At 50.1% G+C, this 17847-nt stretch overlaps 2 protein-coding genes across 17 annotated transcripts in view; one reads left to right on the top strand and one right to left on the bottom strand.

Moving 5' to 3' along the window:
• The window catches only part of ppfibp1 (PPFIA binding protein 1), a 103112-nt gene extending 98176 nt beyond the window's left edge, over positions 1–4936 (top strand). For 13 of the 15 annotated variants that reach the window (XM_033037876.1, XM_033037880.1, XM_033037875.1 and 10 more), the window contains 4 exons: positions 105–293; positions 1121–1303; positions 2448–2513; positions 2673–4936. In XM_033037876.1, the coding sequence (XP_032893767.1) occupies positions 105–293; positions 1121–1303; positions 2448–2513; positions 2673–2759 (525 nt within the window). In that variant the 3' untranslated portion in view covers positions 2760–4936. The remainder of the gene's footprint in view (positions 1–104; positions 294–1120; positions 1304–2447; positions 2514–2672) is intronic. The other 2 variants (XM_033037879.1, XM_033037878.1) reach the window with 1 other exon arrangement.
• An 811-nt stretch (positions 4937–5747) lies between these two features.
• Positions 5748–17783, bottom strand: LOC116983936 (NADH-cytochrome b5 reductase 3-like). Of its 2 annotated transcripts, none has more exons than XM_033037882.1 (9): positions 17659–17783; positions 16576–16704; positions 13366–13438; positions 12369–12475; positions 11725–11854; positions 10981–11064; positions 9962–10047; positions 8982–9081; positions 5748–7110 (listed from the first exon to the last, which is right to left on the bottom strand). In XM_033037882.1, the coding sequence occupies exons 1-9, from the start codon at positions 17677–17679 to the stop codon at positions 6938–6940; spliced, it is 903 nt and encodes a 300-aa protein (XP_032893773.1). In that variant the 5' UTR covers positions 17680–17783; the 3' UTR covers positions 5748–6937. The 2 variants fall into 2 exon arrangements, with proteins under 2 accessions (XP_032893773.1, XP_032893772.1); XM_033037881.1 differs by lacking the exon at positions 17659–17783 and adding an exon at positions 17327–17458.
• Positions 17784–17847: the final 64 nt, after the last annotated feature.

Below are 17847 nucleotides of genomic sequence, written 5' to 3'. Positions count from 1 at the left end.
ACTGTGCAGCTCTGTAGTAGATCCTTAGGTACAATTCTACCAGTTGCGTTACCGTGCCACCCGAATAATGAATAATATATTAACGACTTGTCTTCTATCACCAGGTACTGGAACCCCGTTTCAATGTGGAAACACTAGCAATGCTGCTGAACATCCCACCCAATAAAACACTCCTCAGACGACACCTGGCCACTCACTTTAACCTGCTGGTTGGTCCTGATGCTCAACAACAGAAACGGGAGACTGTTGAATCGCCAGACTATACTCTCCTTACAGCTACTGCCAAAGTTAAGGTGAGACCAAAGATGTCCACTTGTTCATACTGTCCTTCTGTTGCACAAGGTTCTTGATTGTGGCTAGCACGTTGGAAAAACAACAGTTCAAAGCTCCTCTGCACAGATTCAACGGTCTTATTAAAGCCTGATTCTTTGCATTGCAGGCGTGGCAACGTTTTCCCACAATCAGAGTTATCCTTCATTGGTGCAGTGTCCCTGGTGTGTAACCCTGGTTTTACTTGGCTCCCACTCACTGGCTCTGAACCATAGGAAGGTATGGGGACATTCACACCCTTTGCCTCTTCCACCAGTCGCGTAGAATGGTGACTGCTTGTGTCAAAATGTTCCACTGAAGCGTATCGAGCAAGGTGTGAATTGGTTTGGGGTTGATATACATAGAAAATAGGTGCAGGAGTAGGCCATTCGGCCCTTCGAGTCAGCACCGCCATTCAACATGATCACGGTTGATCATCCAAAATCAGTACCCTGTTCCCGCTTTTTCCCCCATATCCCTTGATTCTGTTAGTCTTAAGATGCTCTGTGAAGTAAGATTGTGCACAAACTTTGTGTTATTTACAATCCTTAATTTTATGGTGTGGGGGGGGTGGGGGATAATTGCTGATTCTAGAGATGATCTATATCCCAGGTTAGTGGTACAGGTACAGAGATAAGATCTCTGTGTAGGTTCTCCTGAACAGGAAACCTCCATTAGGTGACCCATCTAGGTTCCCAAGAAATAATTTGCAATGTCAGTATTGTTCTGCTGTTTGGAAGTTCTGACGTTGGCTGCTGGAAGTATAACTTCTGTTGATTCAGACTTGGCTAATGGCGTTTATCTTCCTCAGCCTAAGAAGCTGGTGTTCAGCAGCTTTGGGAGCCTGAGAAAGCGAAAGCAGGATGAAGAGGAGTACATCTGTCCCATGGAACTGGGGCTCCCAGCAGGAACTGGGTTCAAGAAAGGGAGCAAGCAGGGTCGAGGGATGGAGCTGCGGCTGTATAATGAGGAGGACCTGGACAGACTTGAACAGGTAACATTGCCCGGGCAAGTTTATGGTTACCTTCTCATTAGGCCAAACATTCTGATGGGAAGTACTGGTGCACCACTGATCTGGCAGCAAATGGTCCAACACTTCCTTTAATCTGGACAAAATCCCGAGGGCATTGCATGTGGCGCACGCTCTTTCAGGGCGTGTACCTCTGTCCTGAAAGCTTTCATTATTTACTTTGTTAATTGATTCTTTATTTGTTTCTAGCCGTCCATGATGCTTTAGAGACACAGGGAGGGGTATAAATAGTGGGTCAGAAGTATATTGTTGAATTATTACGTGACCTCTGTTGGTCTGGCAAAATGGATAATCCAGCAATGCTCTGGAACCAAGGGTGCTGGAAAATTGGGGGTAGACCTGTATTGTCACACTTTGCGAGCACCTTTGCTTTTCTTGTACCCGTACACGATATACGGCAGTGAGCAACACACTGTACTCCCCTCATGGTCACTCAATCACCTAGTGGTATCCTGTGCAACCACCTCCGTGTGTACACGTGTTGAACTGGGGTTACAGTAATGCTGTTTAAGGGCACTTCGGGCTGCAACAGATCCAACGTAGGGGCAGTTCTAGGCCACTTGTTTACTGACGCCATCTTGTCCTCCCTTCTGCAGTCCCCCTCGCTCACTACACCCTGGCTCCCCCTCCATCCATGGTCTCTACCCCTTTCTCTATGATTTAGACCACACCCCACCCCCACCACCCTCCTCCTGTTCAGTGGGCATGGAGGAGAGCAGAGCAGCACAGTGGCGCAGCGGTAGAGTTGCTGCCTTACAGAGCCGGAGACCCGGGTTCAATCCTTGCTATGTGTGCTGTTTGTATGGAGTTTGTACGTTCTCCCCATGACCGTGTCAGTTTCCTGCGGGTGCTCCTATTTCCTCCCACACTCCAAAGACATACGGGTTTGTAGGTTAATTGGCTTCTGTAAATTGGCCCTAGTGTGTAGGATAATTGTGAATGGAGTAATCGCTGTTCGGCGCGGTCTCTAGGTAGGCTGAAGAGCCTGTTTCTGTGCAATATCTCTAAAGAGTAGAACAGTGACGAACAGCTCCTGTTGTAACCATGCCAGGACCCGTCTCAGTGCTACAGATCGTAAAAATAAGTGTATGGTTGCTTGGTGTTTCAGATGGATGACTCCGAGGGGACAGTGAGGCAGATCGGAGCGTTCTCCGAGGGCATCAACAATCTCACAGTAAGTGCCACATTGAACTGCTATCAAAAGGCAGCGGCTGTCTGAAAGTTATAGATTTGCTTTAATCTAGTGTTGTTCTATAAATCTTTTGAACCACGTCCTTCGTTCTTGTCTCTGCTCCCATGGGCTGGAGTGTCACTGTTTCTGTTTCCTTTGTAGCACATGTTGAAAGAGGACGAGATGTTTAAAGATCTGAGCGCGGGTTCGCCCTGCACCAGCATGACTGAGGAGGATTCGAACGTCTGACCCTCACCGACCCAGCACCTTCAGTGTGGATGCACCTTCACCTCTCGGTCCGACACTACAAAACAAACTGCCTGCACTACTCACCACCTCCTGTACCGCCTCTCCCGAGAGTGAAAGCGAATGCACAAAGCACCACCAAATATCTGCTCTCAATCAGAGCTGGGGAAATCCAGGATCTAGAGTTTTGATGAAAATCCGATCAGTGCGATGTTTGACTGCAGCCCTTGACAGAAAACACATTTCAAAATCCAAATGGTTTATGTTAACCAGACACAAGATGCCAGTAATTTGACTTGGTAGTTGCATTTTATGTATTTAAAATCCAGGGCCTATTTGATTTTCATCAGGACTGTGATGTTTTCATACTGAAGTGTGTGGCGACAGCATTGTGCCAGGTCTGCAGTCTGGTCTGCCCTGTGCAGCCACCACAGTCCATGACCACCTGTCACTGGCTACCTCAAGCAAGCAATAGCTCTCGAATGCCTTAAATAACCAAAAATTTTGCCATTTTGATTATCCAGTTATTTTACAACAATTGTCCTTTTCTGCCACAACGTGAGTTTTGTACCTTTTTGTAATTTTCTAAAGAGGCAGATAAAAGTAGTATTTTGTACCATGCAACTTTAGATTGGGGTTATTGACTAGTGCAATGATTTGTATCGATGTAGGGATTGTACTCCAGCTGGTTCCTGGCCTGATCCATGTAGAGTTTTTCACAATGGTGGGGGGGGTAACTTTGTTTCCCGTTTTGTAACCCAGGTTGCAAAAATAACTTGGGTCTGTTGTAGCAAGTGGTGTGACATTTGGGATGGAATACTGTTTGTTTTAAATTTTAGCATGTTTTAAATGGTACAGATTGCATAGTAGGAATTATGTCCATTTTGTAATCGGATGTTATAACTGAGAATTGTTCGGATCATTGTTGATGCATGTTGTTACTTAATGAGCAGATTGCTCCTATGTTGAATGTGAAAATCACGACGGCGGTGGCACAAGAGACTGCAGATGCTGGAAACTTGATCGAAAGACAAAGTGCTGCAGGAACTTGGTTGGGCCGGCAGTCTCTGCGGAGGGAATGGACAAGCTTTAAAGATGGGTCCCAACCCGAAACGTCGTCTGTCCGTCCCCTACAGATATGCAGCCTGACCCGCTGAGTTCCTCCAGCACTTTGCTTTGGTTGAAAATGACAACATAGAGCAGTGGTGTAAAGCCGAATGTTAGCACAGCAGTGTCAGCAGAGTCCACTGTGGCCCAGGCCGATTGCCAGCATAATACTGTCGATCATCTACCACATCTGCAGTTAGACATGCAATTGCCCAAAGTCTGAGCAAAGACCTTACAAAACTGTAGATCAATCCTGACCGGCATTGTACTTTGTTACTTATGCACCAATTTTAGTACTAATCTTTGTATTCTAAAGACAACTATTTTATCTAAAGCTATGTTCATATGATTCTCAAATTTAAAGATGCTCCTTTATTTAAACACTTGTCAAAAAGGAAACAAATCTTTGAGAGCTGTTTTTGCTCTCCTCTCAGTGCCACGCCAATACTTGGTCATTATAAATGTATTTTTCTACATGCGTGGCTTTTAAATAGCAAGGAAGTAGATAGTGTTGAGTTCAGCTGTAAATGGGCTGCTCTGGAGCCCCTGGCTGGTGGTACAAGACCTCTTCAAATGCCATCAGATCCACTGGTCCTGCATTTGGAACCCAAGCTCCCATCCCGCCCCAGGTTAATGTGCTTTTTATTAGTTTATTTATTTTGCATTGTTAACTATGCCATTATTCTGCCATACTTTGTGTTGAGGGTTTTTGTGCAATGTTTTTGTGGCATATTTATGTGGTTTTAGTACATTTACATTTATTATCAATGGCTTTCCCCACAGGCAGTTCAGTAGCTCTCACTGGCCATTGAGTTTTTAAATGAATCGAAACGGCCAAAGACGGCCAGAACTCGGTGGGAAAGTCTTTGTGAAATCTCTTGCCAGTTCGGTCATTGGATTGTCACGTGAACATTGCAAACAAAACAATTGACAGGAGGCACGTTATTAGAAACAGCCCCCGACCCAAACCATGAAAGCAGAATCATGTATAACTACAGCATTATATACATCACGCTCATGTGAATATTTCAATGTAAAAATAAAGTATTGCACAATAAATTGTTTGAAATATCTTGGATTGAATGGTGAATGAATCACTGGGCATCGTTGATCGGTGGAGAGGGGTTTGGTTTCTCAGATCCCAGAGCAAACATTGATTCCACTTTCAGTTCTCCCCCGCTGCAGACAAACCTGGTGTAACATCAAAAAACCCTCCCTGTTGAACAGAAGTGCCCACATTACAAGATTCCCAGACTTACTTGGAGGAGCGTGGGCAGTCCTGGGTAAGGTGACTGGTCCAGGTTGGTTCTGCACGGAATGACCATGGGATCGCACCCATTTCATTTTGAACGTCAAGCTTGTAATTAAAGCTGTCCTATGCCCTCCCCTACAGGTGATATCATTAGTTAAGGAGATGGCACTTGGAAGCTGGATTGGGTGCAACCAGAGATATGGAGGCAGGAGCCCGCGGAGGTGGTGACTTCCACCGTCATTGATTAGGGCTTGTGGTTCAGCTGTCCGCACAGCCAAATGTTTCTGTAGCCTCCAGTTAGTTACAAGTAGAGAGGTGCATTCAAACCTGTGGGGTGGCACCGTTGCGCGGTGACACAGCACCAGAAACCCGGGTTCGAACTTGACTACGGATGCGGTCTGTAGAGAGTTTGTACTTTCTCCTTGTGACTGCATGGGTTTTCTCTTGGTGCTGTTTTCCTCTTTAGTCTAACCAGTTGAACAGGCTTATCTACCTTTTGTGTAGAGGGAGCTCTGTAATGTCTTGATGTATATTCATCACACTGATCATACCACAAGCCTTCTGTGGAGCTTGTGATCAATTGGTGCTGGCTGTAGTTAAGCACTCTAGATAATAAAATTCAACATAACAAGTGCCATTTAATAACTTTATTTTGTGCCATTTGTACATGATGTGGCAATGGACAAACCATGAACTGCTGCAAAGCTGTGAAGTCAAGTTTACATTGGACTAACCTGCAGCCAGCTGAAGTAATCTGGAATCTACCCAGTGCAGCGTGTGCTCCAATTTGCTGTTTCCTCACCTGGTTAGTCCATTCCATGTTTACAGAGTTCTGCTCTTTCTCTAGGAAAGACTATCCAAAGGCTGACAGGCAACTAGCATAGACGATGACATTCCTCTCAAAACAATATTATAGTTATCATCTGACAATTAAAAATCCCATTACAAATCAAGTTGGAATTGTTTGTTGCAAGCTGCTGCAGGAAGCTGTCTGCTGACAAGTGGGGAGCGAGGTGAAGGGGCACAGGACAGGTAAGGCTGCATAGCATGCAAAGCACAAGTCTGGGTTGTGCAGACAGGAGGGTGAGAGAGTGCAAGGATTTAGTACTGGGTGGTCTGGTTAAAGTGGCAGCACTGGAATAACCAAAGTGATGAGGCTGTGGACAATGCAAGTACAAAGATCATGGATACCGTGGGCTGTAGGGTTGTACAACTGATAGGTGTCTGCTCCCTCTCTGCAGGCTTTTCACTGAAGATAGTGTTAACAATGCTCCCTTAATCGTATGTCCAATGTTTCAGGGAAGACCAGGAGTGCATGCAAACTCAGCAAAGATACTCCAAGCGGGTGTCTAATGGAAATGTCCCCTTGCAATGATGGTGCTGGCCACACTGTGCAGCCTCATCTTTGGTCCCATACTTCCAATCCTCATCACCCCATGACTGGTGAATGTTGTCCTTCAATAACCTTCTTCCCCCCCCTCCCCCCCGGCCTCAGAACAGTCATTCACACCTGTGACCAGGACTCCTGTGGTCCTGTCTGTCTCCTGCACAAAGTGCATTCTCTCACCAACTATCACCCACAGGCCAGCCCCACCACCAGCCTTTGTGTGATCACCGTGACAAGCCCAGAGCACATCTCCAAGCACTTTGCAAAATTACAATGAAGCAGTAGCGGTTCAGAGGACAGCCGGCCAAGACCACCCTCCTCAATATCTTGCCTTTCGTTTCAGCTGTAATGACACTGGCATTTTGCGATTAAGTAGGTAGCTTATATAAAAGTGGAATCCTGGTCCTAAGTCCAATTCCGTTTCTGGACCAACGCTCAATACGCAAACCGCGTGTCCTGGCCGTAGCCCAGTTTGTCCAGGTTGGGGTTACAGGCGAACTCTATCATGGGCGGGGGGCCACACATCAGGATCAGCACATCGTCTGCTGGCGGGGGCAGGTGGTCCCGGATCATCTGCTCACTCACAAACCCCTCACTGTATTTCCAGCCTAAAAAACAAAAACAAGTGGCAATGTTTGTGCTTTAAAAACAAAATAGTTGCATTTTGCAGACTTGGTAGAGTCTGAGTTGTACAGCACAGAAAAAAAGGCCATTCAGCCCACCTTGTCCATGCGACCAAGTTGGCTTTCTGGGCTAGTCCCATTGGTCTGCATTTGGCTCATATCCCTCTAAACCTTCCCTATCCATATCTGTCCAAATGTCTGAAAAGTCATAAATGTATCTGCTTCTCTGGCTTCCTCCAGCTGCTCATTCCATCTACAGACTACCCTCTGAGTGGAAAAAACTGCCCCCGAAGTCCCTCTTAAATCCTCTCTCACCTTAAGCTTTTGCCCTTTTGTTTTAGAATACACTACTCTGGGGAAAAAGACAGTGATCATTCACTTTATCCATGCCCCTCATGATCTTGTACATGTCAATAAAGGGAGGGGTGTGGAGAGAGACCCAAGGGCTCAGGCAGCTGAAGACCTTTAACAGGACAGGTCAGGACATTAGCACACCCTTTGGCCCACAATGTCCATGCGTAACATGACGCCAAGTTAAACTAATCTCGGCCTGCATGTGATCCACGTCCCTCCATTCCCTACCTATCTAAAAGCCTAAAACACCACTATCGTATCTGCATCCACCACCACCCCTGCAGCACACACAAGGAGTAAAAAAAATTAAAACGCCTTGTACATTTCCTTTGAATTGCTTCAAGCCATGCCCTCTAGTATTTGAGATGTCTACCCTGGGGGAAAAAGGTTCTGCCTGTCTGCGAAACCTCCTACACCCTCTCCAAAGCCTCCACATCCTTCCTGCAATGTGGTGACCAGAACTGCACACAATACCCTGAATGCAACCTAACCAAAGTACTATAGTGCTACATCATCACTTCCTCTTGTTTTCAATGCCCTGATGATGAAGGTTTGCATTCCATGTGCCTTTACATAGAAATATAGAACATAGGTGCAGGAGTAGGCCATTTGGCCATTCAATATGATCATGGCTGATCATCCAACTCAGTACCCGTACCTGCCTTCTCTCCATACCCTGATCCCTTTAGCCACAAGGGCGACATCTAACTCCCTCTTAAATATAGCCAATGAACTGGCCTCAACTATCTTCTGTGGCAGAGAGTTCCAGAGATTCACCACTCTCTGTGAAAAATGTTTTTCTCATCTCGGTCCTAAAGGATTTCCCCTCTATCCTTAAGCTGTGACCCCTTGGCCTGGACTTCCCCAACATCGGGAACAATCTTCCTGCATCTAGCCTGTCTAACCCCTTAAGAATTTTGTAAGTTTCTATAAGATCTCCCCTCAATCTCCTAAATTCTAGCGAGTACAAGCTAAGTCTATCCAGTCTTTCCTCATATAAAAGTCCTGACATCCCAGGAATCAGTCTGGTGAACCTTCTCTGCACTCCCTCTATGGCAATAATGTCCTTCCTCAGATTTGGAGACCAAAACTGTACGCAATACTCCAGGTGTGGTCTCACCAAGACCCTAACATACCATTCGCTTTCTTCACTGCCTGCTGCACCTGCATGCCTACTTTCAATGACTGGTGTACCATGACACCCAGATCTCCCCTTTTCCTAATCGGCCACCATTTAGATTAGTCTACTTTCCTGTTTTTGCCACCAAAGTGGATAACCTCACATTTATCCACATTATACTGCATCTGCCATGCATTTGCCCACTCACCCAGCCTATCCCCATTTAATGTGGGAGCAATGAAAATTGGGAATGATGATAACGCCAGACTTGGAGAGCGTTCAGCAGTGGGGAAGGGTGTCATGGCTGGAGGAGGTGAGAGGGAGGGGTCTGCAGAGGGATCTCCCAAACCTGCTGAGAACTGGTGTTGGGTGAGGAGTGTACCTTCAGGAGCTTTATCCAAGGTGTACCAGATGATCACAGAGTGAGGATTCTCGGCTTCAATTTCCTCCAGCTCGGCTTGCAGAAGAATGTCCTTCTCACTCTGAAAAAGTTAAAACAGGTGCTCACAACCTTGCCCACAGCGTGGACCTTGGACAAATCTATACATGTGAACAACAAACAATTAGAGCGGCTTGAAATCTGCTCAATGACCCAGTGTCCCCCCCACAAGATTCACCCACCACCTGCCAATGGATTTCGGTCCCTCCCCGTACTCCCTGCATCGTACATCACGGAGGGGGAAGGACATTTAACTTTCTAATCTTCATCCTCAGGGACGATTTGTCCACAGCTGTTATCAGGAAACTGAACCATCCTAGTGTGCGTTCCTAATCTACTAACAACCTCTTTATAGACCATCGGGCTATCTTTAATTGGACTTTACTGGACTTTGTCTTGTACTAAACATTATTCCCTTTATCACATATCTGTACACTCTAGATGGCTCGATTGTAATAGTGTACAGTCTTTCCGCTGACTGGATAGCACGCAACACAAAACTTTCACTGTACCACGTGACAGTAATAAACTAAACTAAAGCCCAGGGTCGTGGTACACACAGAAACCGGTCAGCATCGAGTTTCCATGACCAGCAGTACAGTAACACCCAGGTAATCCCTCACCAGGGTGAGAGCTGGGTTTGTGTGGACCGGGATATTGGGGACGAGTCCTTGCTCCTCAAAATAAACCCCTATGATCGTTCCCACCCTCAGGGGAGCTTGGGACAAAGCACAACTCAGCATAGAGCAGGTGTGGCAGGTATACAGACACCTGTGGGATAAGATTAAAAAATGGGATGGAATTTGGTGGATTGCTCTTGGTCAGAGTTGTGACCATTCTGATTTGGCACCAGCCCAAACAGCTACCCAGGTCACTGGATGCGTGGGAGATGGTGATCAGTTTGACCCTGGGCTGCATCTTACCTGGTTGGCAAACAGCAGATGGCAAATTGTGGTGTCCTCGGGATCCTTGACGATGGCTCGGATCAGCTGGAGCATGGGGGTGATGCCTGGAGAAAGGAGAGAGCACAGATCAGGCACTGGAGCAGTGATGGTGGAGCCGTGGCAGACCCGGGCGAGATAGAGCGCAAGAACAGGCCCTGCGGACCACCGAGTTCATGCCGACCAGCGATCGCCCCCCCCCCCCCATACATTAACACTATCCTACACACTAGGGCTAATTTACAATTTCCACCCGAGCCAATTAACCTACAAACCTGTATGTCTTTGGTATGTGGGAGGAAACCGGAGCACCCAGAGAAAACCCACGCGGTCACAGGGAGAACGTACAAACTCTGTACAGACAGCACCCATAGTCAGGATCAAACTCGGGTCTCTGGCTCGGTGAGATAGCAACACTGCCGCTGGGCGCACCAGAACTCTCATGCTCTCAAACAGAACCTCATAGGACCCACCCCTCGCCTGCAGTGGAGTGAGGAGGGACTGGGATCACTACCAGGGGCACCCCGGCGTCCCGCTTTGCCCTGTATCAGCCCCTAACTGTAATATCACATCTACTGTAGCAGATGCTATTAAGCTGGAAAGGGTGCAGAGAGGATTTATGAGGATGTTGCCAGGATTCGAGGGCCTGGGCTATCAGGAGAGGTTGGGCAGGCTAGGAGTTTATTTCTTGGAGTGTAGAAAGAAGAGGGATGATCTAATAGAGGTGTATAATATAATGAGAGGTATAGATAGGCTGGATGGAGTCTTTCACCCAGAGTAGGGGAAAGATTTAATACAAACCTGAGGGGCAATTTTTTTGGGTGGTGGGTGTATGGAACGAGCAGCCAGAGGAGGTAGTTGAGGCAGTTACTATAACAACATTTAAAAGACATTTGGGCAGGTTCATGGATAGAAAATGTTTAAAGGATTATGGCCCCAATGGAAAGCTCAGATGGGCCATTTTCTGTGCTGTGGTTATCTACAGCTGGAGAAAGCCTCACCTGTGCCACCAGCGATCATGCCCACTTTCTTCACCTCCTTGACCTTGGCTTCAGACTTCTTGTCCGGACGAATGGCAAATTGCCCTGCAAACAAAGCACAGATCGATCACCCAAGGCCTCTGAGCCGAAGGGCACCTTCCCCTGACCACATGGTGCTTCATATCCTGGGTACCGGTTCATCGCTGCCAGCGTATGGGTACCACTGACAGACCAGGGAGCAGGTACGGACTGCCCAGGCAGTAGGTACCACTACTTCACCAGGGTGTGGGTACCACTGACACACCAGTGCAGGGTGGGGCTGGACCCTGGAGAGTGGTGGTGGCAGAGACCCACAACACGCAGCCGGAGGACCCTGTGTCAGTAAATGGGATCAGTAGAGGCAAGGTCTTAATGGGTCGGCATAGACAGGATGGGCTGAAGTCCACACGCAACTCCCAGGTCAGTTCAACACCCGTCTCCCTCCTCCCCACCCACAGCCCAAATGGCCACCGCAACCCACTGTCCCATTGACCATCTTGTCCCACACCAATCTCCCTCCACCCTGACCACCACAGGGCACCCAATCCACCTCCACCCGTTCAGTATCCCATTGACTACTCAAACCCCCTGTACACCCCAACCGCCCATGCTGACCCACTCCACCTACTGCCCCCCCGACCACCCACGCTCCCACTGCCCAGCCCCCGGCCTGCATTTAACCCCAGCCCCAGTCCCGTCCACCCCCACCCACTGCCCAGCACTTGCCTCGGCCCTTGTACACCAGCAGGCCGCTGGGGCCGCGGACGTCCACCGTGTCCTGCAGCCGCAGACTCTCCAGGTGCTGCGACATCTTCCCCCCCTCGGGGAACTTGGGGTGAACTCCTTTGAAGTAAACCTGCAACAAGAACCGCGAGTCACCGACCGGCGTCCAGAGAGACCGCGGGGCCGAGCACTCCGGCCACAACGCCCGGGACCCCATGTCTGTGGGTGGCCCCGCTGGGGGTCCATGTCCCCCAAGCAACATCTGCACTCACTCCGTCACAACATCTGGTCAATCCAGAACAGCTGGTCAATACCCCCCCCTCCCCTCCCACACTCTGTAGCATCCTTCATTCCTGGGCCTTTGAGTTGCTGAACCAGGCTGTGATGTATCCAGTCAACATGCTCTCTACTGTAGATTCAGGAACAGCCTCTTCCCATCGACCATCAAGCTATTGAACACTAGGAACTTCCAAAGAACCCAACTACAAATTGGTAGTGGAGGGAAGAAGGGAGGGCGGAGGGGAGAGGGGATGGAGGGAGAGGGGGAGTGGGAGAGAGGGGAGGAAGAAGATGGATGGAGTTGGAGGGGGGGGGGGGATGAAGTCCTGGACCCCGGAGCAGAGCCGGATCATCCGAATGACCATTACCTTAATCACCAGGTCCACGTAGCCTCTGTCATCATCGCTGGAGACGGGGGTGTAGGGCTTCACCACCAGCTGCCCGCTGATCCTGGCCGACAGGTAGACATGCTGCCCTACGGGGAACACGGGAGGTGCGTCAGTGCAGCCTGCAGCCAGGGAGGTACCGCCACAGCACCTGTGCTGCCGTCACTCCCACACCCCTGCAACCCCTGCCCAGCTGCAGTTGCAGCGTCCTCACCCCCTGCACGATGGGCCGAAGGCCCTGTTTCCTTACGGTGCAGCACTATGACTGAGGGGCTATTAAATCCACAGAGCAATTAAAATCAAAGCTTCACAGAAACATCAGACAGCCCTGGCCAACGAGGTGGCAATGCTTCACGACCCAGGAGCTGGAGGGAGCAAATTCTACACAAACTTCCCCAGGGAAATCCGATAAAACTGGATAAATCCATGGAGGGGATTGTCGGGGCTGTGGGAGAACGGTAAGTGGGTTCCATTAGCCCTTTAACCCATGGTGTCAGAGTCATACATACAGAAACAGGCTCTTCGACTCAACATGTCCCATCTAAGCTAGACCTGCCCATATCTCACTAAACCTCTCCAAATGTCTTTTAAATGTCTTATAGTACCTGCCTCAACTACCTCCTCCGGCAGCGCGTTCCACATACCCACCACCTTTGCGTGGAAAAGTTGCCCGTCAGGAGAGCAGGGGGTGGGAGGGCAGTTGGGGAGGGGGGTGAATTGGGGGCAGCGGGGAAAGACGGTGGCGCGGCGGGGAGAGATGGTGGGACAGTAGGGAGAGGGGGTGGGGAGAGATGGTGAGGGTGGGGAGAGATGGTGAGAGTGGGTGGGGAGAGGGGATGGGGATAGAGGGTGGGGAGAGATGGTGAGAGGAGAGGGGGTGGGGAGAGGGGGTGGGGAAAGAGGGTAGGGAGAGGGGGCGGAGAAAGGGGGCGGGGAGAGGGGGTGGCGTGGCTCTCCCAGAGCAGGGACGGAGACTCACCGATAGGCAGCCCCAGCACATGATTCGGGGACGGGAGGGCGAAGCGGAACCTCCTGGTGTCACGGGTCACAATCTGGGGGCAGAAACACGCACCGGTCAACGTCCGCGGCCCATGTGTAATCTCCTCAGGCCAGGGCTGGGCTGACCATCGGACCCCACCACCCAGCCAAGGTCCCCACCATCCAGCCCCAGACCCCACCGCCATCACCCACTGACCATCGGACCACCACTATCCACCCCATCCCCAGGTCCCCACCGTCCCACCCCAGACACCGCCACCATTAACAACACCCACTGACCAGCACCAGGTGCCCCTGGTGGGGGTTCCCCGGGCACAGACTGACCCTCCCATGTGCTGACCCTCCCATGTGCTGAGCCCCCAAGTCCAGACCAGGGGGCTTGCCAGATGGATGTTCACTTAAAAGGCAGCCAGCATCAAAGACCCACACCACCCTGGCCACGCTCTCATCTCGAAGGTACAGGAGCCCGAAAACTGTGATCTCCAGGTTCAAGAACAGCTTCTTCCCAACAACTATCAGGCTCTTGAACATTGCACGACACTAACCTCAGCAACTGCGATCCTCTATGGACTTGGTTTGTACAATTGATTTGGACACAGCAACTGTTCATTCCCTCCACAACTGTTCATTCCCTCCACTGATGCTGCCTGACCCGCTGAGTTCCTCCAGCACTTTGTATTTTATGAACAGGGAAGCTATAGTGCTGCTGCAGAGTTCCAAGGCGGCAGTGGTAGAGTTGCTGCCTCACAGCGCCAGAGACCTGGGTTCAATCCTGACTACGGGTGCTGTCTATACGGAGTTTGTACATTCTCCCCGTGACCTGCGTGGCTTTTCTCCAGCTGCTCCGATTTCCTCCCACACCCCGAAGATGTGCAGGTTTGAAGGTTAATTGGCTCAGTATAGTTGTAAATTGTCCCTAGGGTGTGAATGGGATAGTGCTAGTGTGCGGGGATCACTGTTCAGCACAGACTCGGTGGGCCGAAGGGCCTGTTTCCGTGCTGTATCTAAAGAAAACTAAACCAAGGCAGAGAAGGAATGAGAAACAAAACACTTGGTGTTTTACTGACAATTAAACATTCTCTCTAGAGATTGCCACGTTAAAATTCCATAAGGCTTGGTCATTCATCAACCATCACTGCCTTCACCGCATGAACCTCCAAACGCAGGCACAGAAGCTGGATGAAGTCACTCTGCCCTTCGTGCTTGTTCCACCTTTAATTAGCTACACGTCTCTCCAATATTTCCCTCCAGCTGTTTGTCCCTCCACAGATGCTGCCTGACCTGCCGAGTGTTTTAGGCATTTGGTTCATGTTTCAGATTTCCACAGCAGCAGTTCTGATTTGCCTTTTGGGAGATGGCCAGACCAGAGATTAGAGATCACAGCCCCGAGAGTCTAACATCGGGGAGAAGCTGCAGTTGTTGTGTCTCACGCACTGGGTTATCTGTACAGGTTATTGTTGCAGCACAGCTGCCTTGCCCTGCAGCATGCTGTAGCACACACTAGTGTTGTACTGGAGCACTCCGCAGCACAACACACTGCAGCCCTGCACTGCAACACAGCACGCACTGCAGCCCTGCCCTGCAACATGCCGCAGCCCTGCCCTGCAACATGCTGCATCCCTGCACTGCAACACACTGCAGCCCTGCACTGCAGCACACCGCAACCCTGCCTGTAAAATGCTGCAGCCCATCACGGCAACACACTGCAATCCTGCCCTGCAACACTGCAGACCTGCCCTGCAACATGCTGCAGCCCTGCACTGCAACACACTGCAACCCAGCCTGCAAAATGCTGCAGCCCAGCACGGCAACACACTGCAACCCTGCACTGCAACACACTGCAGCCCTGCCCTGCAACACGCTGCAGCCTTGCCCTGCAACACACTGCAGCCTTGCCCTGCAAATGCTGCAATACAGCACAGCACACACTGCAGCAAAGCTGCACACCATTCTACTCATTGATTCACATTAAACCTTTCGCTTTCTCTAACAGTGCATCAATTGCAGTAAAATGAATCATTAACTGTGACCTGTGATAAGCAGCTTCCTGTAAACAGTGATAAAGTTCAGAGGATGACGTGGTTGTGAATTGCATCTTTCTCTTCCTCCTTCTGTTGCTGTGTCCACGCACCATTGTTTGTTATTTCCATTAGTGATTTGGATGTGAATGTAGGAGGCATGGTTAGTGTAAGTTTGCGGAGACACTAACATCGCTGGCACAGTGGACAATGAGGAGCGTTATCTGTGATCACAATTAAATCTTGATCAAATGTTATGAGAAGGCAGGAGAATGAAGTTGAGAGAGAAAGGCAGATCAGCCATGTTTGAATGGCGGAGTAGTCTCGATGGGCTGAATGGCCCAATTGTGCTGATGGGCTGAGGAATGGTTGCTGGCATCGACTCACTAATTTAAGCTACATACCCCAATGTCCCTTTCCATAAGGAAATCTTTGGCTGAGCTCAGAGAACTCTGTATTTCCTTGATGCACGCTATGATCAATCCGAACAGTACTCAAAGGGTTAACGGTACTCAAAGTCACAGGCAACATTCCCAAAACATCAAGTTTTAGCAATGGGAACGCAGAAAACAGAAGTTGGAATGCAAATTTAATTGAGTCAAGGTTGAGGACATCTTCGAAGTGCTTCTGCCCAAGGTTGCTGCTGCCTCGTTCCTTGAACTCTCCTCTGCCCTTGGCTCAGAATGGCAGGCCGTCTAAAGAAGTCCCTGAAATGTCACCTATCCACGATCTCTAGAGATGCTGCCTGACCCGCTGAGTTACTCTGATAGAACGTTGTGTCTTTTTTTGTAAACCAGCCTCTCAATGTGAAGAAGTGTTTCAACCCAAAACATCACCTATCCTTTTCTTTTAGGGATGTTGCCTGACCCGCCGAGATACTCTAGCATGTTGTGTCTATCTTCTGTGCACAAGTACAGCAGGCAGTGCAAAGATAAAATGATGCCAGAGTTCAAATATAATCCAACAGCATTATAGTTAGCGAGAACTAACTGTCTCTGAAGGACATTAATCAACATCATGGACTTACAACAGTTGTTCTAGTTTCATTCCAAATGTTATTAATAATTTTATGACATGTTTATTGAATCAGCTGCCCGCCCACTGTGATGAGATGTGAGGTCAGGTGCCTGCCTCGTCAGCCCAGTAATGGTAGTATCTTGCTCCAGACTCACCTCTTTATCGATCAGCCTCAGCGGATACTTGGTGTTTGGGTCTTCCAGTGTGATGGGTGGACCATTCTTCCTCAGCCCCAATAGCTTCAGGAAGACATCAAGCAATGAACTCAGGAGAGAGAGGAGCACCTGTAGGGAGGAGCGGATTGGAAATCTCAGCACCAAGGACATGCTGACACCTTGTCCCACAGACCGGGCCCTGCTCGGCAAGCGGTGGCACAGGGACAAGTATCTCAAGAGCTTTGTGGAGCCAGTTCCACGGTGCAGGCTGGCACAGACCACTGGGCATTAACACCCCCTCAGCAGTCAGCTGCCTCTCACCGGGGTCCTCTCTCCCCACACGTCACTGCCCCACTGTGACACTGGGTCTCCAGCTGATGGAAGACCCACACTCTCTGCCACTGACCCATCCGCCCTCCCATGCCACTCACCCCCTCCACTCCCCCTTGCCACCAACCACTCCACCACACACCCACCCGTGCCAACAACTTTCCCCTCCCCCAGCTACTTGCCTTCTCCCTCCCCAAGCCACCCCCTCCCTCCCCACCGCCGCCCCCCTTCCCCCCTCCGCTCTGGCCCTCTCCAGCATTCCCACACGTAGCACCTGGCACAACAACCAAGGGCAAAGCAGCGAATTACCAAGGTCCGGCACCCCTGCCTTGCACCTTCTGAGCCGGCACAGGTTTGTTGTTGTCGTGGTGAGAAGCTTTGTTTGTGTGCTTTACATACCGCACATACTCACTTTACCTGCTTTACATACAGTATCAGACTGCACGACTACACTCAACCCGTGCAACAGGTATAGAGAGAAATACCAGAGAGCAGAGTCCAGCCAAACACCTCCTTCATAGCAATCCCTTCTCTCCATTTCACCCCCACACCTCCCCCACCGATCCATCCCTCACTCCTTTTGTCTCCCCCACTTTCCCTCCTCCCCACTCCCCGTCCCTCTCTTCCATTCTCCACCCTCCCTCCCCAGCTTTACTCCACCCCTGCCTTCTCCCCACCCATCTTCCTCTTCCCCTCCAACCTTCCCTCCCCCCTCCTCTCCCCTTCACCCCCTCCCATTCCCCGGCCTCCTACCGCCACCACTCGGCCCAACATCTCCGTGCTGTCCCGTCCTCGCCTCTCGCTCGGAGAAGAAGCGGCCGCGCCCTGGTCCCGCCCCCTCGGCCCCCGCTGATTGGTGCCCGGCCGCTCCGCCTGCGATCCCCATTGGCTGAGGTGTCAGGCCGCTCCGCGCTGTGATTGGCGGAGCCGCCCGCCAGTCAG

The sequence above is a fragment of the Amblyraja radiata genome, chromosome 19, assembly GCF_010909765.2.
Source record: "Amblyraja radiata isolate CabotCenter1 chromosome 19, sAmbRad1.1.pri, whole genome shotgun sequence".
NCBI lineage: Eukaryota > Metazoa > Chordata > Chondrichthyes > Rajiformes > Rajidae > Amblyraja > Amblyraja radiata.
The sequence above is the reverse complement of the archived record's forward strand: the minus strand, read 5'-3'. Positions and strand labels throughout refer to the sequence as shown.

Excerpts from the sequence above, each read along its gene's own strand:
- LOC116983936 (XM_033037881.1), bottom strand. The coding sequence starts at position 17,443 with ATGGAGAGAAGGGATTGCTATGAAGGAGGTGTTTGGCTGGACTCTGCT. Across the intron at positions 13,439-16,575 it reads TGAGGCTGATCGATAAAGAG|ATTGTGACCCGTGACACCAG; the intron begins GTGAGTCTGGAG and ends TTCTGCCCCCAG. Across the intron at positions 11,855-12,368 it reads ACGTGGACCTGGTGATTAAG|GTTTACTTCAAAGGAGTTCA; the intron begins GTAATGGTCATT and ends TTCTTGTTGCAG.